Source organism: Athene cunicularia (assembly GCF_003259725.1).
Source record: "Athene cunicularia isolate RWA chromosome 5 unlocalized genomic scaffold, athCun1 chr5_part1, whole genome shotgun sequence".
NCBI lineage: Eukaryota > Metazoa > Chordata > Aves > Strigiformes > Strigidae > Athene > Athene cunicularia.
In genome coordinates, this window is record NW_020799101.1 from 40,152,281 (window position 1) to 40,179,927 (window position 27,647).

Sequence of the window (27,647 nt, forward strand, 5' to 3'; positions counted from 1 at the left end):
CCCTTGTGATACCTACACACATTTTAAGTGCTATATAATCTAGTTGGAGTTGGTGTCATTTGTTCATGCTTGTTGACAGAAAAATAACTGAATGACATATAAATATACATCTACCTTTACTACTATGGGTGTGCTAATCCAAGCAGAAGCAAAGCTACCGGGTGTGAGGCTGTCTTTGTTGCCTCATGTTTTGGTGCCATTTTGCTTGCTTGTTTTCTTAGTCTGCTAGGAAATGACAAAAGTGAGCAGCTTCTCTTTGGATATTAAGTTGGCTGTCAGCAGTGTCTGTAGATAGTTAAAACTGCACACAGACATTGTTGACTATAAAACAGTTTTTAAGCATATGTTCTAAAGAGCTTTCAGTTTTTCTTGAGAGAGAAATTCAAGAGAAATTGTATAAACATGAGATCCCTGTGCTGAGATTTCACTGGAAGAAGAGAGAACTTCAGGAGGAGGCAGGTAAGCTGGATTTTAAATGCAGTTGGGCACTCACAAGGTAAAATACAGGCTTTATGTACTGCCCGTAATAAACTCTAGGTGTGATTTCTCTAGTTAGCTTACTGTGTGAGGCTACCTCAATTTTCCTGTAATTTAGTTGAGCTATATTACATGAAGTATAAATCATATGTGTGTTTCTGCAGTTTTTTGAAGTAAAACCTAATATGACAGTCCTTCACTTTCGCAAAGCAGCGGCATGCAGAAATGCAAAGAAATTGCTTTTTCAGCCCAGTGTCTATCTTTACCATACCATTCATTATCATATGAGAGCCAGCAGTTGCTGGCTGTTTTGCAATGGCATTACATTTGCTTTTTGCTTGCGTATTGATGCTAAGTCTTTGAATTACACTAACTAGTACTGACTTGTTTGTGTTCTAAATGTTAGTGCCTATGCTTTTATTTTCTTAAATTCTGTTCTAGTGACTGACACTAATGACAGGAAATGATTAATGAATGGGACCTTGCTGAGAATGTTGTCATGTTAGTGTGAAGCTGGTGACATGCTGCATTACTGGCTTTTACACATTCTCTGCAACTTTCTAATTGTTGAAACACTTAAGTTTGTCTTCAGTTCTGCTACTTCAGTTTAAGCTCTTCAATAAAAAGCTCCAGACAAGCCAACTGTCAGCAGCTGTTAATAAATGAATGACGTCAAGTAAACAATTTCCTTTACTACCTCAATACTTTTTAAGACACAACAGAATCAAAAAACCCTGCCCTGTCTGTTGTACAATTTTTCAAGAACCTGTGGTGGAAGAATCAAGACTGTGCTACATGAAAATGAGAATAAAGGGGTGACTTGTGCAGGCCACTCACATAGTGAGGGGTTAGACATGGTGTTGAATCAATATTCTCTGAGGAATCCTAATGGAGACCAAATTGTGGTGGCTCAGGCTTCCCTGAAACTTCTCTGAACAGCTACCGTCAATGACAAATTCAGCTTTGCCTCAGGCTTGTAAGATGGGAATTTATTTCTATTTAAAAATACTCTCTGCAAAATGCTGAAACTCTGAGAGGGTTTAAACAGCCGGAGTCCTAGATCAGATAGCTGGAACTCTCAAAGCAAATCTGGGCTGGAGGTTTTGAGGCTGTGGCTTAATCACGGAGCGGTGCTTCCTCCTGCCCAGGGCTTCCCTGTTGCGTGCTGCTTTGCTGCACTTATCTTTCTCCAGCATGTGAAAAACCTGCCAGCGAGGTTTTGAACTGGGCTGTTTGGCAAGCGCAGGCCGCACCTCCACTTCTCAGAGCTGGAGCGCAGCCCAGGCCTGCGCAGAGCTTCACGCCGAGCCTGGAGCGAGCTGCCCTTCGCGCTCGGGCGTGTGGGGACCCTCCTTACTTTTGCGCTTCCCTGTCAGGTTTTCGGTGGAGACGACGGGACGTTTCTCCCATGTTCCATGAGGTGCTGCGGGGCCCATTTCCACCCAGAGTGCTGCCTTTTCTGGCAGCTGTGCTTTTCCAGAGGAAGGAGAGGAAAGAGACGGGATTTTATCACTGGCGGGTAAGACAAATTGTAGTGCTTAGCCGGTGTGTTCAGCAGTGACTTCTGTCTTGAACTTCTGCAGGAATTGATCAAAAATTTTATTGTTAGCGGAAAATTTTAGATAACAATAATGCTAATGGAGATGCCAGGATTTTATTCAGGGTCTCTGTGTGAGGCACTGCAGAGAGGTCTCTGTTTCCTTAGATTTTGGGGAGCAGAATTAAGCTGATGCCATGTACTTTTTTTGAGGAGAGTCCGGAATACTGCACTTCTCATCTGTGGAGACAAAATAGTGCTTATGTGTTTTCTTGCAAAATATCCTTTCTGCTCTCAACCTTATCCCACAGCACTTGATAATCTAAAGTAGGTGAAGATTAACGATGATTTCACCCCCTGTTCATAATGCAGTGCAACCACATTAGATAAAGTGGCTTCAGAATGTTGTTTGTCCTTTAACTGGTGTATAATCATTCTATTGTAAAAGATGGTCTGGCCAATAACCTCGATTTTAAATTGCACTAAATGTTTGTGAAGGAGCTTTTGCCCAGGAGATCTGGTTTGTCATCTGATTACCTGTCCTGTGCCCCCTCCCCCAAATCTACAACTTAAAATTGAGGTGACTGTTCAATGTCACAAGATGACTTGCTGTCTGTATGCCTTTCCACACCTCTGTTTGCTGTCTGATAAATATTATCTTGACCATTTTTTTTAATGTTGTTGTTTAGTACTTGGGAAATCAGGGTAGAAGAGACTAGTGTTAGCCTGCTGTGATTTCCATTAACCCATAAACCACTGGATGTGATGTTTCCCCTTAGGTGCTCACTATAAAAATAAATCCAAAAATTCAACACTACTTAGCAAAGTTGTGCTGGTTGGTAGGCAGAGATTTTGTATTGACCAGTTAATAGCATTTGAGCAAGGGGTGGGGCAGCAGATACCCCTTTTGGCTTTGTAGGTGAATTCAACATGATCAGATCTCTTTAATTTTCCCAAGTTTAGCCTTAGTTTCACATATCTGAAGACAATAATAAACTGAGAGGACCCCAGTGTTTGCCACTGCTGTTGTGATACTGAGCTGTTAGCACTACTCATATCAAGATTATAAAACGTACCCTCCTGAAGTCTGTGGTTCTTAGGCTGGGTCAGAAGTCATAGCCGTGGGTACACGCTTCTGGGGGAAGAGGGAAAGTGTAAAGCATGCCTAGGAAAGCCAGGAGTTTGCTTTTGGGTTTGAAAGCAGCTTTGTGGCACTTTGGGCACAAAGGGAACTATGGGCAGCAATGTTTACTTGGGAGCAGGAACAAGGTGGGGAGAAAGTGCTGCCTTGGTAAACCGGATGTTTCTTTGAGCTACCTGATTTGCCTGTTAACTGTGAACATGAAAATATGGCTTAGAAGTTACATTTTCATTTGCTACTGATAATATGTTTGTAATGAAGCTGACATGCTTATAGCGAGTCCTCTGCATCCACTGAGAGATGTGGAGTAGATACCAGCACTTACATCCCACTGTATAAAGGCAAGTATTCCAGGCTATATGAGAGGAAAGACTACTGGGTCCTGTAGCTGGGATAATCTGTTTTGCAGTTGCTTGCTGCTGCATCAGCACCTTCAGTTTAGATGAAAGTTACAGTTGTTATCATGGTTGATGTGTAAAAAATTCAGTCTTATACCCTCATTTAAGGATTTCAAGGTGTTTTTTCTGCTTCAGATGCACTCTTCCGACCTCTGGAAAAGGGGTGATTCTGAAAAATCATTAAACTTCAAAGTAGAAACTGGTTGCTTGCATCCATTGCATACACTGGTATGCTGTCATGTACACTGATATAGGCAGAACAGTCATTATTTTTGGTTCATTTCCCATACACATTTCTTGCCTGCCTTTTCCCTGGTGCATTCAGATGCAGCATATCTGATGCTCTCATGCTTCGTTACTCTGCAAACTCACAACATGTTACGACCTTGCTGTGCCTTGACTAAAAGGTAAGTAGAAAAGGTGCATGGAAGGTTCTGGCATAATTGATAGCACAGACTTGGGAGCACAGTGCTGCCCTTAAATTATGGTCTGGGTGTGGAAAATGTATCCTCAGCTGTGTAATGACTGACTGCAAATCAAAGGTTGTTAGAGACCTTTGGAAAGGACTTTCTTTTGAACATGTTAAATACGTGTTGACAGATGGTGTGCGATAAAGGAAGGATAGGCTATCTTCATGGTGTTCTGTGCTTCCTCTGCTGATAGTGTCTGAATTCCAGGTGACAGTCAGGCTACATGAGTGAAAAATGCGTTGGCAGCAGTAGGGGTGTAATTATGTAGCTTAATTTCTCAACAGATTGAAGAGTTGCTGCACCTTTAGGAAGTCAGCAAGAATAACACACAATCTTGAATTTCTGTAGTCCATTCCCCCAACCTGATGAGGTCAAGCTTTGCCCGAGAAAGTAGTGTCAGTGATTGAACAAAACAGAGGTGATTAGAAAAGGTTAAAAAGGAAGAAAAACTAACATCTGAAGAGTAGAGCTCATGGTGACATTTGATGTGAAGGCATGTCTTGTTCCCAGAAACAAATGAGGGAAGAAGTGTCTTTGACATGTTGATGCTGCAAATAAGAGCCTTTTAAGAGTAAAAATAGTATAATTTGCGTTTGTTTTGCACAAATTTAATTTGGCACCTGCATGTGAGATATCTTAGATGATGTGTGTAACTTTTACCCTTTGCTTGTTGGTCAGGGTGGGTGATACTCAGTACTAATATGTTCAGTATACTATGTATGTCTTGGTTTTATTGTGTCTTTCAAACCCTGTTTAGCAAAAGCTGGCAAGTATGTTAAAGAAATAAGGAAAAATCCACAAGTATGTGGCTGCTTAACAAACAGTACAGTTCCATTTATCAAACAAGGAATATTCAAGGAGAGTTTAACAGTTCAAGGTTCATTGGTTTCTTTGAGATCCTAGTTAGTGATATGTAGAGCCTATGTTTTTATATAATATTCGGTACTCTGCAGCATTTTGTTATATGTGAAGATCCCATTGAATTCAGTTATAGATGAATACTTAGTGTATCTGATATCAAACTGGTCTTGAGCCAATCATGTAGAAAATGATAATGTGAAGTAGTGACCACTTGTGAAAAGCATTTTGAAATGGGATTTAAGAATAGGAAAAGTTCTTAGCTGGCCATGTTTGTGTCATTACTGGTGGAAATGAGGCAGAATCCCATTCTGTTAATGAGCATTACATAATTGCTTCTGTACAGTCTCTGCACTAAATCCCTTCAGGCTGTTTTCTTTTGTCTTCCCCTGCCCTCCCCCAATGTCTCCTTCATGATCTTTTAGGATTCGGTCAGGCTTTTTTTTCCTCTCTTCACATCCAGGCATTTGGATACTAAAATTACTTTCCAAAAATAGCCTCCCAGAAGCTTTCAAGAGCACAGAATATGTTTTGATCTATGCTGATAAAGTGACATGCATGTTCAAAGTGTCGATACCAGTAACAGTCCAGAATGAAAAGGAATTTAAGGTTTGTCTTGTCTTGCTCAAACTGCTATGAAGTATATGTTCCTACAAGACAGTGGGTTTTTTCCTCATTGCAAACAGTGTATGCTTTCTATGTCTTTAGACCATGCCGTTAAGATTCTTGCTATCTCTGCTGTTACTCCAAGCATGCAAGTGCCCTTGACAAGTAATCTTAAACTAGCCAAGTCATGATTAAAATTGAGTAGCTTTAGTATCTGTTTATCCTTCAGCAGGAATGAACCAATGAAGCAAATCAAAATGGATCTATAATTAGAGGAAACTCTAAATAGGGGACTTACTTTCTGGAATACATGAGGAGTTACTCTAAGACATTGCTCATTGCCATGCTGAAAGGGAATTGAGTTTCCCCCTAGACAACTTTAGTCTTTCTCTAGGACACTGGAAGTGCTGCATATGTTCCCAAACTGACATTAATAGTTTATTTTGGGCTGACTGGTCTGATCCATTTCTCTAGACTGATACTAGTGTGGTTATAGGACAGGCATTGCAGTTGAGCTACATGATGAGCTTGTTCCTCTCTTTTCAGTGGGAGAAGCACCCTTACTACAACCTAACAGTAAAAGTCCTCCGGGCCAGAAACATCAGGGGTACAGATCTATGTAAGTATTTATTCAAGATCCTATGAAAACAGATGGTTTGTTTTGTACATACCCGCAAAACAGGTAGCACTGTTAGGGAAGCTTCTTACCTACACATAGTGTATTGCCTTTATGTCTCAACAAAGGCTTCTCTTGTAAAGCATTATATGTATTTTAAAAGCTTGATGTGAGGCCAGTCTGCAGATCAACACTGCTACTTCGCAGAACAAGATCAGGTAAGTCCTGGTAATGTTTTAGTTCCCTGCTCCTTTTTTCTACTGCTCATTCTATGTTCCTTTGTCTGGATTCAGCCCTCCAATCGTGGCAAATTTCACCCTTGCTCCTACTGAACACTCTTATTGCACCTGGAAGTAGCGATCCTCAACATTAGCTTCCAAATGTGTATTTTCTCAGTTGTATTGATGCTTTCTTTCATGTGTTGGCTATTTTGTTTGTCATTGGAGTTTAAGGAGGTAGATGGTTGGCTGATTCTAAAACAAAACTGCTTTTTACCTGTTCCTGTTTTTGATAGCATGGTATGTATTCCCTTCCTTTTATGCATCTGTGTTGAGTAAAGCTCTCAGGGCTCTTTGAGGCATTAGGATCTTTAAAACTCATTTGAGATTTAATTCCTTCAGATTTAATACAATAAGGTAGTCTTGCCTGCCGTAAGTTTATATCTGGCATCTAGCATTGACCTACTGGAATGCTAAATGGCTGTCCAGGGAATGAAAAACCCTCCTGAAAGGCTGAGGGCTAGAATCACACTGTGAAGTGAATTTCTTTTTATGGCCTTTCTGTTCAACTGGAGTGAAAAATGGTTCCCATACTTGTGTTGTTAAAGGGGCTCTAGCTGGAAGAAGGAAGGATTCTGAGACAGTTGGCAATTTTCAAGGAGTAGAAACAGAAACCTTAGCTGCTGGCCAGACAAGATTAGGATATAGCAGTGGTGGATATATTTTACTTGGACTTTAAGAGACTGTCAAAAGCCTTACTATAAGATTCTCATAGAGATGCTGAAGTATGGCCTGGATGAACAGACAAGGATTGAAAACTGGCTCAATGACAGCGCTCAGAATGTGTTGATCAGTGGTATAAAGTCTAGTTGAAAGCCAATAACTAGTGGTGTAACGTAGAGGTCAGTTCTGGGTCCCACATTGTTCAGTGTCTTCACTAATGATCTGGATGATGGGGAAAAGCGTTCCCTCCACAACTTTGCTGATGTAACGAAACTGGGAGGAGTGACTGGTATGCCAAAGGGTCATGCTGCTATCCGGATGGACCTCTACAGGCTGGAAAAGTGGGCTCACAGGAACTTCATGAAGTTCAACAAAAAGAAGTGGAACTCCTGCCTCTGGGGAGGAACAGCCCTGTGCACCAGTGTATGCTGGGGGCCGATTGGCTGGAAAACAGCCTTGCAGAAAACAATCTGGGGGGCTTAGTGAGCAGCAAGCTGAGCATAAGCCAGCAATGTGCTCTTGCTGCAAGGAAGGGTAATGGTATCCTGGGCTGCATTAGGAGGAGCACTGCCAACAAGACAAGCAAAGTGATCCTTCCCCTCTACTCAGCACTGGTGAGGCTGCAGCTGAAGTACTCTATCTACTTCTGGGCTCTCCACTATGAGAGAGAGATTGGAGCCACTGAAGAGAGTCTAGTGCAGGGCCACTAAGACTGTAAACAGACTGGAGCCAGTCTCATAGGAGGAAGGCTCAGGGCAATCTTATCAATGTGTACAAGTATCTGAAAGGAAGGTGTTAGGAAGGTGTAGCCAGATTCCTTCAGTGGTGCCCAGGGACAGGATAAGACCTAATAGGCCCAATATCGGCAGTCATCCTTTCTGAAAATTTCCTCTTCCTCATTTTGAATAGTAGTCTGTTTTTGAAAGACTTTATGGTTTGGATGAACCAGAAAAAAGAAATATAGATACCTAATGTTCAATTTGCTGCTCTTTAAAGATGTGTACTTCATTAAAGGCTTTTGCTTTACAAGTCCAGCCTTAAATTTGCAGGTTTCTGTGATTATAATGAGATCTAGAAAGTGAGGAGCTCCTGGGAAAGAGTACGTTTGCTTAAAGTTGTTCTGATGTCTGCCTCTACACTCTCTGTTCCAGTGTCCAAGGCAGACTGCTATGTGGAACTACAGCTGCCCACTGCATCTCCCATAGTCTCCCGAACTCAGGTTGTTGACAACTCTGATAACCCAGAATGGAACGAAACTTTCCAGTATCGAATCCATAGTGCTGTCAAGGTAAGTAGTGCACTTTGTGGAGCTGGCTGGGCTACCTGCGTTTGTGTACTGGCTTACTTTTGATACTTCATTCAACACCAAAGGATTGTTATTACCCTCAAAACCAGTGTTGCTTGTAAGGTGTCAGTTGTCTTCAGTGGTATAAAAAACTGTACGATGCATGTCCAGTGATAACTGCACTTCTGTAACTGCACTCTCATGTGACTTGCAGCTAGAATTTTCCATAAGTGTCCTTGTGATGCAACTCAGGAAAGGGAAGCTATGGCACTACCTGATAGAGTTCAAGGAAATGCCTTGATAAAGCAAGTTTCTATTTGAGGATTGTTTCTACTTTCACAGAGTAGCTGTTTGTCGTCTTGTAGCAGTACTTCCCTTACACAGCCAAGTGGCTGAGGATAATGAGAACTAACTTTCAAATCACTTGCCACTTAGTTCATTCAGTCAAATTTTGCCATCACTTCCTATGATTGATAAAATTCAAACTCTTAGATACTAAGAGACAGTACCTCTGTCTGCTGTCTGAGCAGGACCTATTAGACTCTTGAACAAAGTCTTCAGATTGTCAGTATTCATTCTTGAGGCAGACAGTAATGGTAGAGGAAAAGAAACTATACTTTAAAAGATTAGTTTTAGTATGGCACTATTGCTCTGAATAGGCTTTGGAATAAGGTGACTATCACCCTCACTGGAATAAACTATATAGAATAAACTATCACCCTCACTGGAATACCTTTTCATAATGGTTGGTGACAAATGTGGAATGGAAATTGACTTTATTTGCAGTTTTCTTACAATTTAAGCTTTAGAGCATGAGAGCTTTTTCTTTCCCAGCAAGCTCATGAGGCCTCAGTCTGGTTATTGCAGCGAGGCTGTGCCAACACAATTCTAAGTTCAGTCTTGGCTCCTTGAAACTAGTTGCTGCAAGGCCAGATTTTGGAGGCCATATGTACTAATTGTGTCTACTTCAATTTGTTTCTGCTGGGCTTACCTGCTGTGATAAGAGTGCTGAGCAGGAAGTGATAGGTCCCTGTATCATCCTGGACTGAACTGTGCTCAAGAGTAGAAATTGCTATTGCTTCCTCAGGCAAATCTGTGCCTGAAGCTGGTGGAGAGTACTGCCACGTGCATTCAGCTGGGGCCTCTCTCTATTTGGGAAACTCAGAAAATCTTTTAGCTAAATACTGTCAGTTAGGAGCTTTTTGCTTAGCTATGCTCTAAGTCCTGCTGTAAGTAGTGACGTCTTTTCAGGAGTGAGAAGGGGGAAGGCTCTAGATTAGTGCTTAAAGTGACTATTGTATACAGCTATTTAGGTTGTGGAAGTGTTTCTGTCTCTTCATCTGAAACTGTTTCTGTTTGATTTTTAGAACATTTTGGAATTGACACTCTATGATAAGGATGTCCTTGTCAGCGATGAGCTCACGTCTATTGTCTTCGATGTGGGGGGCATGAAGCCGGGTCAGCCCCTCCTGCGCACTTTCAGGTTGAACCCAGAGGTTAGTCCCTGGCTTCTTCCCAGGTCAACTGTGAAAAGCTGCAGCTCATCATTCCAGAATTTTGGGAGTGCATGCTGCTTGATTTATCTGTGTTATAGAAGCCAGAAGGTGCTGACAGCATATATAGTTTTACTGTCATCTGAAATGTTTCTAAAGTCCCTAGTGATTTTTTTTTTGTGTGTGTGTTGCACAGTCTTTGGGATGTCCATCTAAATGAAACTTGGGATGACTGCTGTCTTTCAGAACATGTTAAAACACCTTTAAAGGGAATTGATTTTTCCAGGAGTCTGGAGGGGTATGAACTAGGCTTAAAATGAAGCATTTGCAGTCAGCAATCACTGTCGGGACTGCAAACTCACTTACTTAGTGGATCATCAATCAGTTTTCAGTAAAGAAATCTATTGCGGCAAAGGTTACCTTTATATTTAATAAGTCAAAAGCCTAAGAAAATCTTATTTTCCCTGAGTTACGTTCAGTTACATTTAACCTCTGCTTCACGTGTGGGTGACATTGGTGTATATCAGCTTTTCTTGGTCCCTGTGCACCTATTTATGGACTTCTGACAAGACAGCTTGTTTTACATAGCTAAAGCCATGTCACCAGTCTCGTCTTTTTTGTAACTGTCTCAAACACATTGCTACAATAGGTCTGGATTATGAGCTAATGATGTGTTTTCTTGAGAAATTGGGCTTCAGTGCTGTTGGTGTGGTCAGAAGCAGACTGACTGGTATGCGGTTAGCAAGGAGGTGTTGGTCAGTGTCATAGGCACTCTGAATTATTTGTGAAAGAGGCTTAGTAACTCCCTTGTTCCTACTAATCCTATTCTGTTTGCTAAATGCTTACGTCATCTTGATCAGTAATTATGGAACTGGAAACAACTTCGGTGAAGACAATTACCCAAATTGGCTTCTACTTAGTTATTTTAAAAGGTACGTTAGGTCTGGTATCAAGCATTTACTGTATACTATGGTAGGGGAAAAGATGTCTGGATCAAAAATCTGTGCAAGACAAAGACAGTAATGAACTAAGAGTGCAAGCAACTAAAATAGTTCATGGGAGGAAGCATGAAGTCTCATATAGAAGCTGTTTGCGGATGTGGTGCTGTAGTGGTACTTGAGCCAGAAGGTATTTTTTTTCTCATTAACAGAGTAATGGCTCTGAGAGCCAACTCTCACTTGTGTCCTCAAACATAGATGTGTCTGGTCATATGGGATATGTCTGAGAGGAGAGGAGTGTTTAAAGAACATCAACAAAAAGCATACATTTAAATCTTGCAAAATTTAACTGGGGCTTTTGTAAAAGCAACAAAAATAATTACTGTAGTTTGTAACAGGATGAAAGCTTAACCTCTTAGAAAAAATTCTCATAATTATATCCAAGATCAAGGGTCACCTGTGTCCAACTTTTTATTTTCAAAGGCTAATGAAGAGCTGGATGTAGAGTTTTACTTGGAGAAATGGTGAGTCTTACCTGAAGAGCTGAATGAACTTGTGCTCTGCTGATATGTTGTCCTAGTTGCTTTTTCTGTGCAGGAACAGTTTTGCCCATAATAAGATTAATGCTTTACAGTTCTGTGTGGTGTTCGAGTTGATTTGCCAATGGCTGATCAGAAATATCCTTAAAGCTCCAATCACCAAAATTTTTTGGGTATCAAAAAAGAAATAAAAATTCACTGGATTTGTGGGAATGGCAGTGCTGCAAAGGAAATAAATGTTTTGGGGATGAGTTACTCCTAACCTTGCAGTATAAACAAATGAATAATTTATCTGATAGTCTAAGATCAGCTTTTCTCTAGGTTATCAAAATACCTGAGATGAGGAGACCTTATAGCACATGCTTATAGTTACAGACAAATTTTTTCTTTGGAATTTTTTTCCCTGTTGTTCTGTGAAGGGAAATACTCTTGCTGTCAGTCTAATTTGCATATCTCTCTCACACTGAGGACTCTCTCCTCCACTACTTAAGCAGGCAGTTAGTTTGTAAAGTAGGATCAAGCAAATTAAAAAGAAAACTCATTTGCATTAAATCTCTTCCTTTCACAGCTCAGATGCCCCTACAGCAGTTTTGACTAATGGAGTCCTTGTGGTGAGTACATGAAAGTCAATTATATGTATGTTCGGATTTACTTCTGAAGGTAGGTTTGTAGTAGTGAGAGTACAAGAATTGTTGAGAATTTCACTCCTGCTTGCAAATAGCTCATTCTCTGCAGCATCTGCCTCTCTTAACTTGCTGGTTTAAAAAGCTTCCTCAGTTTTTAAAAGCTGGTACCAACTCACAGAAAGGGTTTTTTTTTTTTTGATGTTGGCTTTTGTGGGCTGTTTGGTTGGTGTGTTTGTTTTTTTGTTTTTTGGGTTTTTTTGTGGTTGTGTTGTTTTTTTGGTTTTTGGGTTTTTTTGTGGTTGTGGGGTTTTTTTGTTGTGTGGTTTGTTGTTTTTTTTTTTTTTTTTTAATGTCTTTAGGAGGCTAGTGAGTCTTGCAGATTGTACTGAGTTTTCTAGCCTAGATGCTGGCCAGGTATAGTCCCTCTTCTTAACACCTATTATTTCTGAGCTTTTGTCAGTGCCATTAGTAAATAGGTGATGCCCCCCACTCTGACTCAAGCGTTTTCAACTTGATGGCTTTGTTTATTCTCTTGGGGCAATCAGTCTAAGAAAATCAGTGCGTTATACATAAAAAATATAAAAAGATGTTACCACCTCTTTTTTTCTTCCCCCAAAGGAAGTGATGTTTTTTAATAAGGAGAAGGAGGTGGGAAAGAGTTCATCATTGTTGAAATGTAGAGTTATAACATTTTTTTTAGAGAAAAAATGGTGACATTTAACAGCACAGTTCTGCAAACTATTTCACAGGAGAGGGCCTTTGGGTTCCTATTTGCCTTAGCAAATCAGTCATGTTGAAGTGTAAGTAGTTTATTGTCTTTTAGAGCAATTATAGACAATTAAGTACCTCATTTGCTGGCCTAGAGTGGAAGCTGAATTTCATGAGGACATTTCATGACTAAATTTCATGAGAACATGGACAATCCAGGACAGAAGTCTTGGCAGAATTTATTAATTACTTGCTTGGATCTGAACAGGTTCTGAATAAGTATTCACCCATGCATTAAAAAAAGGTAAACCAATAAAAGCCCCCAGGTGTTGAAAACTTGTAACTGTGAGGTACTGGTTGCAAAAAAAACCCAGTAACTGATATAGGAAGGGTGGTTTTGATTTTGAAACAAGAGCAAATAATCCTGTCCTGCTGAAACAAAACTTGTTTTTTATTTGAAAGATCAAAATAATCCTTAATGTTTTTTTGACAGCTTGGAGCTGTAAACCTGCATCTAGTATAGTAGATGGATTAAGCTTCAAGAAAGAAGTGAACTACAGTCTCAAACAGACCTTTTTTTTTTTTTTTTTTTTCTTTTCATAGGTTCATCCTTGCTTGTCTCTGCAAGGCACTGTCAACACAGAGGAGAAAACAGAAGACAAACAACAAGGTAAGGCTGCTTGCAGAGTTTTAAGTCATATCTGCTATTCAGCATGTTGATTTTCTCTCTGTACAGTGCATTTTTATTTACTGACTACAAAATTAACCTTTAAAGTTATTTAATACTAAATAATATTTGGTAACTTCCACTGGGCACCTCACAAGTTTTTGCTTGTGTTTTCATAGTCTCAGCTACACTTAACAAGTATCTGATTTTCAACATTTATTTAAATGGATTCTGTGGTTTAACTTCTAATGCACAGGGAACTGTGAGGTCAAGGTGTCTGTTCCGGGGGCATATCAGAAGCAGTTGTGTATTCCGTGGAGATCAGACAATGAGAAGGATTATGGAACCTCGTTTGTCTTTCATGTGGATAAAGAAATGTATCCAGAACTGCAAGTGGAGGTGGAGCAAACGCTATCTGTTCTGCAGGTAAGTTTACAGCCCACTTTTAAATAAATCCACTCTGAAACCAGTCCCTTTTGGTCCATGAAAGGTTCCTTAAACATAAAATGAATAGCTTTAATTTGATCATAAGAAGGCCAGGGACTTCTTCAGATGTCCAGGGATGTCTGTTTTGGGTATATTGTTCAGGTACCTGTGGATGTCAAAAGCTTGATTGGAAGCAAGTTTCTTCTGTAGTACTATATGTGGTGCTAGGGACCATCTGTTAAGAAGGTTACTAATCACTTCCAGATATACCTTTGTCATCAAACTTAACTCTGTAATGTTGTAACTACTTATATCAAAATTTTATAGGCTAGAAGCCTGTTTTTAATGGATGTATTATTTTTCTGGTTATGTATTAGGAATTTATGGACAGAGAGAGAAGGTTTTCCTCTACAATTGCTTTTTACATCCTACTATTTTATAATTTTAAAAATTGAATAAAAATGTCAGACTTTGCACTGGATCTTTGACACTGGGTAAGGAGGTGAGCTTGTCTTAAAAGTGTACCCTCCCCAAAATTTTAAATTCTGTTCAGACTTGGGGATTAAAAAAATATGAATCTGCACGATTTCTACATGAAGATGTCTTTACTTTCAGCTGCTGAAAATACTCTATAGCAAGTCTTTTCTAGGAGAAACTTTTAGAGCACTTGCAAAGGTTTATTTAGCTTTGTCACTTCACAGTTTCTACAGGGACCCCTGCAGTGTGTGTACATCCCATAGGAGTGACTGAATATTCATTGTGATGACTGCTCCTAGCATGGCCTGACACCAAAAATGAGAGCAAGGGAACTATTTATTCTGTGACATTATTCATCCGCACAAGGAGTTGGGCAGCATGAATTGAGATGGTGGTCTTGACTGCTCTAGAGGCAGCTATGGGGAAGAGAACACAAAAAAAAAATATTGAAGTATAGCTTTGTGATGGGGTTTGTTGGGCAGCAAACATGAGCTGAAGAGAGAGACCTGGACTTAACTAGTCAGAAATTCAGAGCCAGGCAGAAGTCCACCATGGAGACTGGCCCCAGTGGTAACCCTCAACCAAACCACCCCCATTAGCTAGCAGAATATAATCCTTCAAGAGCTGGCATAGAGCAGCACAAAGCTATCCAGTTTGACTTTTCCTCTCTTATCGGAGGTAGGAGAGTGTCAGGAACATAGTAATGTTGCTTGCCCTGCACCTAAATGCATGTTATTTGCCCCTGTTAGGAGGAGGACAGAGGACTTAGAGGGACTCAGGACAGCTGGTTTTGGTCAGAAGATGTCTGAGATCTATGGGTAGTTCATTGTCTGCCTTCAGTTCTTGAGAAGGCTGATAACCTGTTGTTTCCTTAAGGTGCTGTCTCCTCCTCAGGGCTGTGGTGGGTGTAAAGGCTCCAGCCCACCTGGTAGGCTGGGTAGGTTTGAGTGTGCCCCTGTGATATGAGGGTTGTTTTAATATGCCTCTCTTATAAGAATCTGTACACAGCTCTGTATTAAGAGAGCTTGCTAATACAACATGGGTGAAAACTCAAAGATTTCCTGTCAAACTTTAATTTGCTCTGCTTGTAAAGATGATGTTTTAATTACATGTTCCTATTTGTCTGTAAGGTTATTATCTTACTTCCTATTTTGTGGTATCTTTTATGTATATCTAATGCTGTTGCCTTGTTGGTGTCTTTTCCAAATCCTTCCAAATCTTTGAAGACAGAATACAAGTTCACTTGTGAACTTTGACATGTGTCAAAACACAGCTATTTTTGGGGGAAACTTTATATTTGGAGGTGAAATTTTTTGCTTGTGGCAGACAGCTATATTTAAAAAGACAAACAAAAGCAAGCAGCTATGTGAGTAACAGAAATAATCTAGCAAAGATCTGTCAAGCAGAGAGCTTGAAAAGCCTTAAACTTCTGGGAAAGATTTAATTATAATGATCTTAAGGATTGTTTGCTGTCTTGACATACGAAAGTCATATCTTTAACTTTTATTTGGAGAGCTCAAATAACAATTTTGTTTTTTATTAGGATGGTATGAACCCTGATATTGAAAAGCATACTACAGTTCTGGGATTGGGGACTGTACCAGTTAATTCCCTTCCTATTGGACAAAAAGTTGATAGAATCGTTTCTCTGGGAGAGGTAATGTCAACATTCTGCACTTGTTTTAACATGCTTGCGATAACTTTTTTCCCCCATTGCTTATAGGCATTTGGAAAATTAAGCTGCACTTGATTCTTATGAGTGCTGTTTTCTTGGATACCTAGAATGAAATACTGAGATTATTCAGTGCAGTTCTTCTAAACATATTTTCATGGTTGGGTCTTGCAAAATAAGTATAAAGTTCATCACTTTCCAAAGCAAAAAGTCTGTTAGGGTGTGAAAGGAAAATATCGGGGAGGAGAAAAGCAAGAAATTTGCAGAAGAAATAATTTCTTTCACCCTGCTCTCTGAGTATGTGTCTTTAATTTCTGTGGAGACTATTGGAAATGTTTGAAATAGGTGCAAAGGAAAGGTGTTCAAGAGATGCAATTTTGTGGGTGAGAGTGCTGTTCTGGTTAGTATCCAGTGACTGCGTTGGTGTCATAACCTCTAGTTAGTTGTTCCACCTATGTAGTTGTTATCAATTGCAAGATGTGTTCTCTCTTTTCACAGGGACAAAGTTTGGATATGAGTTTGAAAACTGAAGAGAGGTGAGTGGGAACCTCAAAGACCTCTAAAAATCCAAAAAGGCCTTCATTCTCATAGTGAAGGAGCTGTGTGTCTCTCCCCATGGTTCTGGGGAGGTTTGTCTTCATCTCTTGGGATAGATTGAAGAAAAATTTCTTTGGTTATTTTTCTTCTGAAGGCTGTGACTCTTCACTTTGTACATACTTCAGACTGGTGTCAGTCCTGCTGAAACCTGAACAAATTTGTGTTCCTAGTGCTTAAACATAAAATAGCTGATGGTGTAAATATTAAGTAGCTTTAAGTACAGATAATTCCCAGAAAATGTGCTGCACTGGGAAATAGGAAAGGACATCATGGTGTGTGAAGAGCTTGAACTATAAAATAGAGGAAGCGTGTAAGAAAGAAATGATAAGGGAAGAATAACAAAACCAAGCAGTTGACTAGTAAGTTGGTAAGGTCATGGGGTATATAGTCATTAACTGAAGTTTTTGCTTCCCTTTTACAAACTCATAGCAAGTTTAGTGGTATTTAGTTGTCCCCTTCTGCCTCTTCAGAAGTTCAGAAACTTCTGTTTTGAAATCACTCTTCTCCTCATTTCTCCATTCATGTCAATACAGTGATCTCAGTTGCTTCTCATATGATCTTCTTCATCTGCTGAGAATCTTTTCTTCCTTTGTGAAATTTCTGAAGCTTGATCTGAATACAGTTTGACACAGGCTTTGTATTTAGATGTTAAGTGAGAAGTACAATAGGGAGAAGTTTCAGTTTTAATTCCATAGCTGTTGTTACAAAATAGCTGGTGTATAGATATACAATAAAACTTAATTTGTTTGATCCAGTGATTCAGATCAGCACCTAGATTGTGTGTTCACAGAAATTGCTTTTCCCTGGTAATTACAAATCCTCCAATTTTTTTTTTTTTTTTTTTTTTTTTTTTGGGTTTTGACCTCTGTAAAGAGGAGAGAGAATTTTTGGACAAGAGGAAGAAAATAGTTTCTGAGGCATTGAGGAAGACTCTTCACTTAAAAGAATCCCCTCCAAAAGATGAGGTATTGAGCACAGTGCTGTAGTGAGATTCCTAAAATCCTTTGTGCTTGATTGATAATTAGGTATTGTAGGATTCTTTGCCTGTAACCAACAGAAAACGTGGTTTGTATTCATCTGGGTGTGAGATATATCCCTGTGACATTTCAGTTCTTAAGTCTCAAATGTTGTTATATATCTAAAATTTTGAGGGAGGGGGTGCATGTGTTTTGGAACACAAAAACATTTAAATTTCTGATTGTATCTGCTTTCTTTAGGTGTACTCCTGTATCTTGGGCTTTGAGCTCTGAATTGTGATGGGAAAGTGTTTCAGACCACAGGAACAGCTCCTAATTGTTTATTTGAGGATGCATATCTAGATGTCTGATACCTTGCTGTGATCTTTGGCTACTGTTATAAGAACGGTTGCCTTTTTTTGTTCTTATGAGTCTTTTATATGGCATGCAAATTAAATGTGTGATAATATATGTAATTTCAGTAAGTGACTGACCCTAAAATGACACTGCTATGGTTTTATAGTTAACAATATATTTCAATTACAAAGGAGTTCTGGTTGAAATCAAACCTGCAATTACTTGGAATGTAATTAGAAATAGAGATTTCATCTTGTATTTTTATAAGAGTTAAATGGGATTAGTTCTGTAATTTATTGGCAATTCAAAAGTCTGGTGGTGACTCCTGAGTTGACTGTCTGCAGGTTCCAGTTGTAGCGGTACTGGGATCTGGAGGTGGGATGAGAGCACTGACATCGTTCTACGGCAGTCTGGCTGGGCTTCAGGAGCTGGGCCTTTTGGATGCTACCATATACCTCTGTGGCATTTCTGGCTCTACTTGGTAAGTTACCTGCGGCGTTGATTCTAGAAACTTATCAGTGAATACGGTAGTGTTGATTCAAAAGAAGGGTAAAACTGCATTTGTGTCATCTGCAGACAGACAACAAAGTCAAATATTTTACCAGTTCTCACCTGTGAGTTCTGGTGGGAATCCTACAGAGTCTAAGAGATTCATTATTACTTCTAACCTATAGAGCTACTGGCTAAATTTAGGAATCTGCTGCTTTTGCAAGCCTGGCAGTCAAATATTAGAACTACATAAATAAAACTGCTGTGCATTCCCTCGGAGCCCTTCAAAAACTTTTCCTGTTTCCTTGCTCTTGCCAAGAACATAAGTGAGGTGGTGTGAGTCACTGGAAACAAGTCCACATGGACCACTATGTCGCCACCTTCCAAAGTGGTGTATGGGGCTGAATAGGGGAATAGCACTGGCTCACCCTTTGGTGGACTGGAGCAACGTGCTGAAATGTTAAACATGGCTGGGATGTTTCAGTAGCTCACTTCTTCTTGGAGTCTGTGGTGAAATCATCCCTCGTAAATACACACTGGTTTTGTGAAATGATTTCACTGAGGAGTTGTGCAATGTGACAGTATAATCCTCCCTTCCAGAGCTTTGTGTGTTAAATTAACTCCTATGTACCTAGTATTCTTCCCCTAACCTTGTGATCTGGCCTGCTCCTTTTGATTCAGAGACACTTTCAAACAAGTGTAGGCATCTGTTTATGTGTGTAGCCAATAGTCTATACTTGTTTCTCATTTAATCAGACCTGTGTTCTGATGAAGGTTATGGCCTCTGTTGCTGTATGCAGAAGCACCCTTGCTGTCAGACAGTCTCTCAGGGTTGTTATGGCCTGGAGTTAACTCGTATTTGTGAACTGGCTCATGGGTGCTAATATGATGCTTGGAACATCCTTGAAAGGTAGGTGAGCAATCAGGATAAAGTCCTGTAGATGCCAGGGTTTTCAGCATTTCAGAGTTCATAGATCCATTATTATGGTCTCTTTTCTCTTCACGATGTTTTTATCTTTTAGCTGGACTTCCCAAGCTTTTAGTTCAGTGCTGCAACACTAATTGTAACTAGCTAAAATTATTGTTTACACAAGGGTAATTATTACTGATGACATTAATATAAGCATTTTCAGGTGTTTATCAACATTGTATCAAGACCCTGACTGGTCGCAGAAAGACCTTCAAGATGCAATCAGAAAAGCTCAGAGTACTGTGTCCAGCAGCAAAGCAGGGGCATTTTCCCCAGAACGACTGAAATACTATTTCCAGGAGCTGAGTGCAATGGAGATGAGTGGACAGAGAGTTTCCTTTACAGATTTGTGGGGCCTTATTGTGGAATATTTCCTACAACAGAAGGTAAAAAGAATTCACGTTTGGATGTATACTGCTGTTTGTCTTCCAGGTGGGAGCTCTGCCCACCCGCGTGTTGTGTGTCAAGAAACCAATTACTCTCTACTTTTGTGAGCTGTTCTGTAATAGATGGTGTTGTGGAATAAACGTAGGGGGTTATCATCTCTTCCTGCCCTGGGTTTCCCAGCACCCTTCTTTAAGAAAGATTTTTGAAATTATATACATCAGTGCTATGGAAAAATGTAGTGTTTATTTGGAATGACTGTTATTAAATTAATAGTTTTTATATTGGGCAGGTTAAGCCTTAGGGAATGATGTTGGTTTTGTAATATGGTGTTACTGTGCAGTATTTGCTGTGCTAATTGAAACTGGAAATCAGAGGGGTAACTAGTTTATTAATAATACCAGACATTCTAAATATGCAACTGCAGAAATACTCTGGCAAAATCTAACCATATGCATGGATGGAGGGAGGAAAAGGAGTTTTGAATAAGTAGTACGGTCAGTCAGAAATGCTAAGCAACAGCTTCAAATTATCCAAGTATGGGTACAGAACTTGCCTGACTAAAGTGTGCTTCTCCTTCCTTGCTTTTGATCAGGAAGATCCATCAAAGCTGTCGGATCAGCAAGAAGCAGTGAAATGGGCCCAGAACCCCTACCCTATCTATGCAGCTGTCAATGTGAGACCAAATATTAGCAGTGGGGACTTTGCAGGTGTGAACACGGCAAATTTATTTTTGCTTGCTAAAATCCATAAATTCCTTCCACCTATCCAGTTCCTTTGGCAGTGAGTAGCTGACAACAGGAAACATGGCTCAGGCAGCAGTTGATAGTGCAAGAGGCAATAGGGCACCGATTGTCAGAGTGTTGTTATCCTCATCACAAATGTCATCTTCATGGCTCTAACAGAAAAATGAGATTAAACTCTGCTGGCCACTCTACATGTTTTGGTAGGAAGTGCTTGAAATTTTCAGGAGCTGAGAGGGAACAGTGTTATAATAAATGAGGCTGTGTCTGAATTGAAGAATTGGAACTCCTTGATAATTAGGTCACTATAGTCTCAGATAATCAATTTTTGTAGGATTCATGTAAAATGATGGATTGGTGACTTTGTATCATGCATCATCAAACTTGTGGTATTTAGCAGCCTGAGTTCTTGCTGGCTATACAATTCCAGTAAAAAAAAATCCTATTCCAAGTCACTTGAAACTTTAAATATGATGCAGCTAGTGAGGATAGATACAGTGACACGGGAACACAAATGCTTGTGTCCATCTATGTACCACTGTGGGACTTGTTTGTTTGTTTGTTTTGTTCTGGAGGGGTGTGTGTATGGCAATTTTTTACATATTTGTGTAAGGCTGTCAGGCATGAGGGGACACGTTGATAAGCAGACAATGAAGTCTAGACACAGCAGGTCAGTTGAGTTTTCAAGTCAGTACTGTAATAGTTGCTGAGAGGTGGCAAGTAATGTGGAGAAAGGCTGAGAAGAGTGAAGTAGCTTCCATCCGTGATGGAAAAGGGAGCCATCAGAATGGTTTAAAGTGGAAGTAAAATAGGCAGGTTATTTCTGCAGTAACGAAGTCAAGATGGAGCAAGAAAGCCAGGAAAAAGATTGTATTTAGTCAATGAAAGCCTGTACAGGAGTCTTTATTAATCATGTGTAATATAGAGGTTCACCGAGAACAACGGCAGGGAAATCCATAGTGATGGTGAAGAGTTGGGGTGAACTCCTTTCTGTCTCCTTTGTGTGAACAGAAATTGAGTATTTTCACCTATGTTTACTCTGAGATGAGTAAATATCCTGTTGTCTTGTTCTTAGAATGGTGCGAGTTCACTCCCTATGAAGTTGGATTTCGCAAATATGGAGCTTTTGTCCGAACAGAGGACTTTGACAGTGAGTTCTTCATGGGAAGGCTTGTCCAGAAACATCCAGAGCCTAGGATTTGTTTTCTACAAGGTATGATCTTACAGTAATGAATAAAATGGGGAGATAGAAAGGAACTATGCTGCTTTTGGGACTCATCAACTTAAATCCATGCCTCTTATGTCCCTTCCTAAAGAATTTTAAGTAGGGAAAAATGTCAAATCTTTCTTCAGAGCTTTAGCTGTAGGTTCATACTATTACAGTCTGATGGTTCTGAGTCTGCAAGGTGACTCCATTATGAGCTGCCTTGTCAAAAACTTCTGCTTTAGGTCTTCCTGTTGTCTTACCGTCTTTCCCTTGCTGATAAAAGAGCTTTTCTCTTGAGAATTTTTTGCATAATATTGTTACATCAGAATTTGTCACATAATTAACTTAAAGGTTTAAACTCAAACATCACCATTAGAATAGTAGGGGTCAAGTGACAGACCTCTCCCATAACAAATGACAGCTGAATTATAGGCCTTTTGGCTACCCTTCTGAAAGCCTTTTGAGTGTTAATGTCTTTTATGTTTCTTCTTCAGGAATGTGGGGCAGTGCCTTTGCTGCAAGTTTGGATGACATCTGCCTGAAGGTGGTTGGTATAGGACTGGGCTTTCTAGATTCTTTCAAAGATGTTATCAAAGTTGTAGGTAAGAATATACATTAATAAGATTTTTTGAGAGATTACTGGTTTTGGGGTGATCATACAAATAATATGACTCAAATTTGCTGTGTGTAGTTTTCAAGATTAGCGTAAAGGATGTATTTGGGTAGATCTCTCTTGTACTATGTATTACTCCTATCACACATGTAGTGAAGAGAGTCATTACAGTTTTGCAGTACACTTTCTCTTCCTCTTTTTTTAAAAATTTTGTATCAGACTTTGATTATGAATTTGAGTTCTGGGAGCTCTCTTAAACACATATTGCAGTGCAGGGGTCTTAATCATAAGAGGAAAAGTAGAAGCTGGACTGCTAAGCAGTATGTGGAAAATAGGTTTTCGGTTCTCTCCTTGGCCTGATTTTTGTAATCTTGGATAAGCTGGTTGTATGTTGATGTGTTGTCCTCCATTTGTACAATGCTGCCCTAGCAGTCAGAAGGCAGTGTATTGAAGGCTGAGAGTTGCTCAGGTTCATAGTTACAGCCTTATAGTAAGTAGTGGTGGGAGAGATTTTTTTCTTCTGTGCTTTTTTTCCCCACACTCTTTTGCTGTAACTATGAATGCTACTGTGTGTGGATGACTGTTGTCTTATGAGACAGAATTGGTTGTCACTTGGTAACAAGGATTTTTTTGGGTGGGTTTTAAAAGAATATGAACAATGATTTCTGAGCAGTGCACTTGCCTTTAAACAGGGCAGGTAAATTATCCCACTATAGAATATGTAGCTCATTTAAATTTCATTACAACACTTTTTTTATTAGAGGGCAAATTCAGCCTTAGGACAATTGATAAAATATTGTGGAAAAAAGTCTTGAATTGAAATGTTGGAGCTGGACAAGCATTTTCTATGTGTTCTGCATCCTTCTGTGACTTCTGCAGACGACTGCCGAAGATTCCATTTCCGAGACCCAACACGACTGAAGACACGCTTGGTTATACCTGGGGGCCCTCTGTTACAAATGTTTCAGGATTTCTTCAAGTCCCGGGTCACTTGTGGAGAGACCTTCAACTTCATGCAGGGATTGTATCTTCATAAAGATTATGTTAACATCAAGAAATTTGTGGCTTGGAGAGGTAAATGAGTCTGTATGTGTCTGGCATATAAAATAGTGTGTTAATATTCTGTAACAGGCAGTGTTAGAGAACATAAGTGAGCTTGCCTTTGTTCCACTGAAGTCAGGGAATTTATCCCTTTTTTGCACTGTAGTAAAAAAATTCGATCCACTATGTATGTTCTGTCATGTAAGGCAACTTGATCATCAGACTTTATAGGCCAGTCTCAGATGAACATGCATATTGGAATGTCTGTCTGTTTTCTTCTTACAGCCCCAGCATAAGCTTTGTTTGTTGTTTGTACTGAGAGGTGTGTAATGAATCATTGTAGTTACTTGTGTTACTTGGAGTTTTTTTCAGGCACTCATCTGGATGCATTTCCCAACCAGCTGACCCCCATGGAAGAAAGCTTGTATTTAGTGGATGGTGGCTTTTCTATCAATTCTCCCTTTCCTTTGGTACTTCAGCCAGAGAGGGATGTGGATGTTATCCTGTCATTCAATTTTTCCTGGGAAGCTCCATTTGAGGTGAGAGATGTAGCTGAGCATTATTATGTGAAGATAAAAGCATAGGCTGATGTTCACAATGGCAGCAGATCAGTTGGTATGGAATACAAACACTAATGAAAGGATGCATTAAAATAAATCCTTACCTCTTTCAAATACTACTGTACTATGCTTTTTACTGTGAATGTCACAAGGAGATGGAAGATAACTGCAATAAAACTTAACACTTTTCAGAAGCTTATTTAGATGATTACCTAAAATAAGAGTATTTGCTTAGCTCATATGATCCTTGTTACTTAGATGTACCCTTCTAATGGAAAAGCGGCTACTGGTGATTTTCGTCATGCAAATAAATTATTTCCTGTGTATACAAGTATTTATTTTTTAGTGCAGAAAACTCAAGGTGAATGTTTTTAGAGTAACAAGACATAAAAAGTTTAAGCTGCAAACTGTTGATGTTTGGTAGCAGTTCTCAGTTTTGCTCTGCATTCTTCAGCCAGACAAATCATTTCTGATCCTATCATCAGCCAGAGAAATTATTTCTGCTAATTTAAAGATAGATTTCTATCTTTTTTTTATGAAAGTGACTCTTCCCTTGAGAATTATTATTAGATGACCTTAAGAGGTATTTCTGGTATTCTATCGAAATTATTGATGTTCTTTGACAACAGGTTTTAGAGCTGACTCAGAAATACTGTGAGGAGCGGGAAATTCCTTTTCCAAAAATCAAATTGAGCGAGGAAGATGAAAAGAAGCCAAAGGAGTGTTACATGTTTGTTGATGATGATAATCCGAAGGCTCCAATCGTGCTCCATTTCCCACTGGTGAATGACACCTTCCAGAAATACAAAGCTCCAGGTAAGAGAGCTGTATCTTCAAGAGTTATTTTTAAAATCCCTTTGGTGTGTTGACAGGGAAAATTCACTGGGCTCAGTGTTCCTCCTTTCATTCTTCTTAGTTTTACCCTGTAATTTTTAATTGCTACTTTCATTTAAGGCAGAATCAGCTTCTACTAGTTTTTTGTAAGGGAGAGTAGGCTGCTGATTTAAAAAAAAACAATGTAAAGGCTAGAAGAATCTATATTAAGCAATATTTTTGCTTCTTTCTGCCCTGATAACTGATTTTGTTACTTCTAATTCCTGTGAATATATAGGGAAGCACTATAAATCAGATTAAATAATCATTTCATTTGTTTACTGGATATGAATATTTAGCAAGGCATTGGGGACCAATCTGTATGTTAGATCATGTAACTCAGTAGTAAATGGCTTGTAGAGTTAGGTCAAGTGATAAATGATCCTGGCTTCATTTAATGTGATTAATATAGGCTGTAAGACCCACCTCAGTGAATCAAACAAGAGCACTGGGATGAAACAGACCTTTAAGAAGAAAAAGACAAAATTCAGTGTCCTATTTCTCCCATTCTGGGAGGTAAGAGCATCCTGAATAAAACCTTTGGAATACATATAAAAGAATGTGCAGGACTGACGCAGGCAAGGGAGATGTAAGGAACTCTGTTAATGCTGTCTGTATTAATAATATAATGACTGCCAGGACCTGGCTGTGTTTCCTCATCAACAATGAATAGTTTCAAAGTGTTGGGCTTGAATATGGCTCAGGAGTGCTATTTCTGTAATAGCAAGCAAAAGTGGTTTTAGCAAATTAATTTAATGTTCATCTTTCAAGATTTGTTTTTAAATTTAAATGGCAGGGTGCTAAAAACATGAGTTGCCATATTTTGAAGAATATATATTAACCTCCTAAGGTCAGTTGAACTCAGGGTGTTAGTGTCTTATTTTAGTGTAGAACAGCACTTCCAGGAAGCATTGAGCTTTTTATTTCTGACTCTGAGCATGATAATCGTGGATGTGAACAATTTATCACAGTGAAAATGTGTTTTAGTCCTGTATTATGGAGTCTAGTGGAAATAGAAAGAGTAATAATACTTTTACCTTCAGCTTTCAAGCATTTTGGACCCTGAAGGAGCCGAAATGTCCTCAGAGGAGCTTAGGAAAAAAAATTAAGGTTCAACAGAATTATCTGTGATACATTTTAGCTGGATTCTGCTAGGAGGTTGTCTACCACAGCTGTTTTTTTGTCCATGGGTTGTTTTTTTTTTTTTTTATTCTTGCTGCAGGAGTTAAACGTGAGTCAGAAGAGGAGAAATCCTTTGGTGACTTTGTCATTGAGTCAAAAGATTCTCCTTACCGTACACTAAATTTCACCATTGAGCCATATGATTTCAGCAGGTTAGTGGAAGTGAATCGCTACAATGTTCTGAACAGCAAGGACACTCTCTTCAATACCCTAAACTTGGCTCTGCAAAGGAGAAAGTTGAAGCAAGCCATCAATACATGAGCAGCTTCTGTAGCTGAGGATACAGACAAGCTGCCAGTGTACGAAAGCTGTGTGGTTCAGGACAGAAATACTGAAAATTAATAGCTGGAAACTCCCTTCTTGGGAAGGGAGTAGCACATGTGATACTGAAAATTCATTCCAGATAACAAACGCTCTTACGAAAACTCAGTGGATTTACAGTACAACATGGACTGTTCCTTTGTCACGTGGGGAAGAGTAATTATCTATCCCAGTATTTCATTTTACAGTAGCTGATACCAGAGGACTAGTTGCAGCATTTGAAGAAAAATCTTCCAAGCTTCACTGAGTGAAGCACCTCTTTTTGACAAACGTGAAGTGGTGGTGTTCAAGGATTTCTTCTATACCTTTATCTCCCTTCCTTTTTGAACTCCCCTCCATGAACTTTTACAGTTTACATCATCTGGCAAGGAAGTCCACAGATTGTAACTATGCACTGAGAGGAAATGTGTCCGTTTGCTTTCAACTTGCTACCAACTGATGCCCATGCACTTTCAAGGTTGAACAGTCATTACCTACTTAACCATTTTTTCCATTCACGGTTTCAAAGATCTCTGTGATATTTCCTTTCTACTGTTCTCAAAGATTATTAGGACTTCTAGCCTCCCAGAAGTTCAATATAGAGTACCTTATTTTGGTAACCATTTGTTTCTGATGAAGTAACAGTCCCTTTTTTTTCGCATTTAACAATTTGAAGCATCAAGGGATTGTATTGCTTCTTCCTACAGTTTGATGGTCAGGAGCTGATGAAATTTTAAAAATGCTCTGTCTCATCATTCTATGTAAGAGGAAGGAAGTCTTCTTTGAAGAGTCTGAATTAGATATTTTTTTCCTTACACTTGGGCTTGCAGTTCATCCAGACCTTTGTTCAAGGAGATTCTGGGTGTGTCTGTGTATTTTAGAAACATCAAGGTGGGCACACCTTATGAATGTGAATGAGTAAAATGTCAGATGCTGCTATGCTGTGGGATGGAATTCACCTCACTTTGCAGAAAGCTCAGGAAACTGAATTAAGCAGTTGGAAAATAATATAAAAGGGCAGTAAACAAACACTGTTTACTTTTGTGGCTTTTACATTGAGCTGAATGTACTGATTCTGTATTTGAAAACTGGAGACAGAAAATTTGTCTTTTCTGAAATGATGTAAAGGCTTATAAACGGGTGTGATTCTTGATAGATTTTTAAATGTGTTTCTCTCAATAAATACTAGTTTTTCTAATGTGCTTTTCACAGTTTTTCTTGTCTTGGTATGTCTTTTGTTATTCAAAAAAAAGTAAGCAGAAAAGGCAATGTAATACTATATTGCATAGGTTATTACATCAGGATACCTGACAGTGGGAAAGTGACTTACCAAATCCATCTTGGACTGGTGCTGCACAGCAGTATAAAGTAATCACTGTGGGACTTCCATCTGAGGAAGCATAGCTCAAAACTGAAATTTTGTAGATGTGTTTCAACCAATTACTTCATCTGGGTGATTAAAATTCCTTGATATCTGTAAGAACGTATCCTTTGTGTCCT

The 27,647-nt window shown here is 39.3% G+C and overlaps 1 protein-coding gene across 1 annotated transcript; it reads left to right on the top strand.

Moving 5' to 3' along the window:
- The first annotated feature begins 1,873 nt into the window (after nt 1-1,873).
- Nucleotides 1,874-27,282, top strand: PLA2G4F (phospholipase A2 group IVF). The gene is made up of 21 exons (XM_026850088.1): nt 1,874-1,996; nt 6,034-6,106; nt 8,196-8,332; nt 9,697-9,825; nt 11,244-11,284; nt 11,868-11,910; nt 13,237-13,303; nt 13,557-13,726; nt 15,747-15,860; nt 16,374-16,411; nt 17,185-17,203; nt 17,324-17,437; nt 18,130-18,266; nt 19,408-19,630; nt 20,224-20,338; nt 21,447-21,584; nt 22,073-22,180; nt 23,071-23,265; nt 23,605-23,771; nt 24,422-24,608; nt 25,888-27,282. Exons 1-21 carry the CDS (start codon nt 1,886-1,888, stop codon nt 26,106-26,108), a joined length of 2,547 nt encoding a protein of 848 aa, XP_026705889.1. The 5' UTR covers nt 1,874-1,885; the 3' UTR covers nt 26,109-27,282.
- Nucleotides 27,283-27,647: the final 365 nt, after the last annotated feature.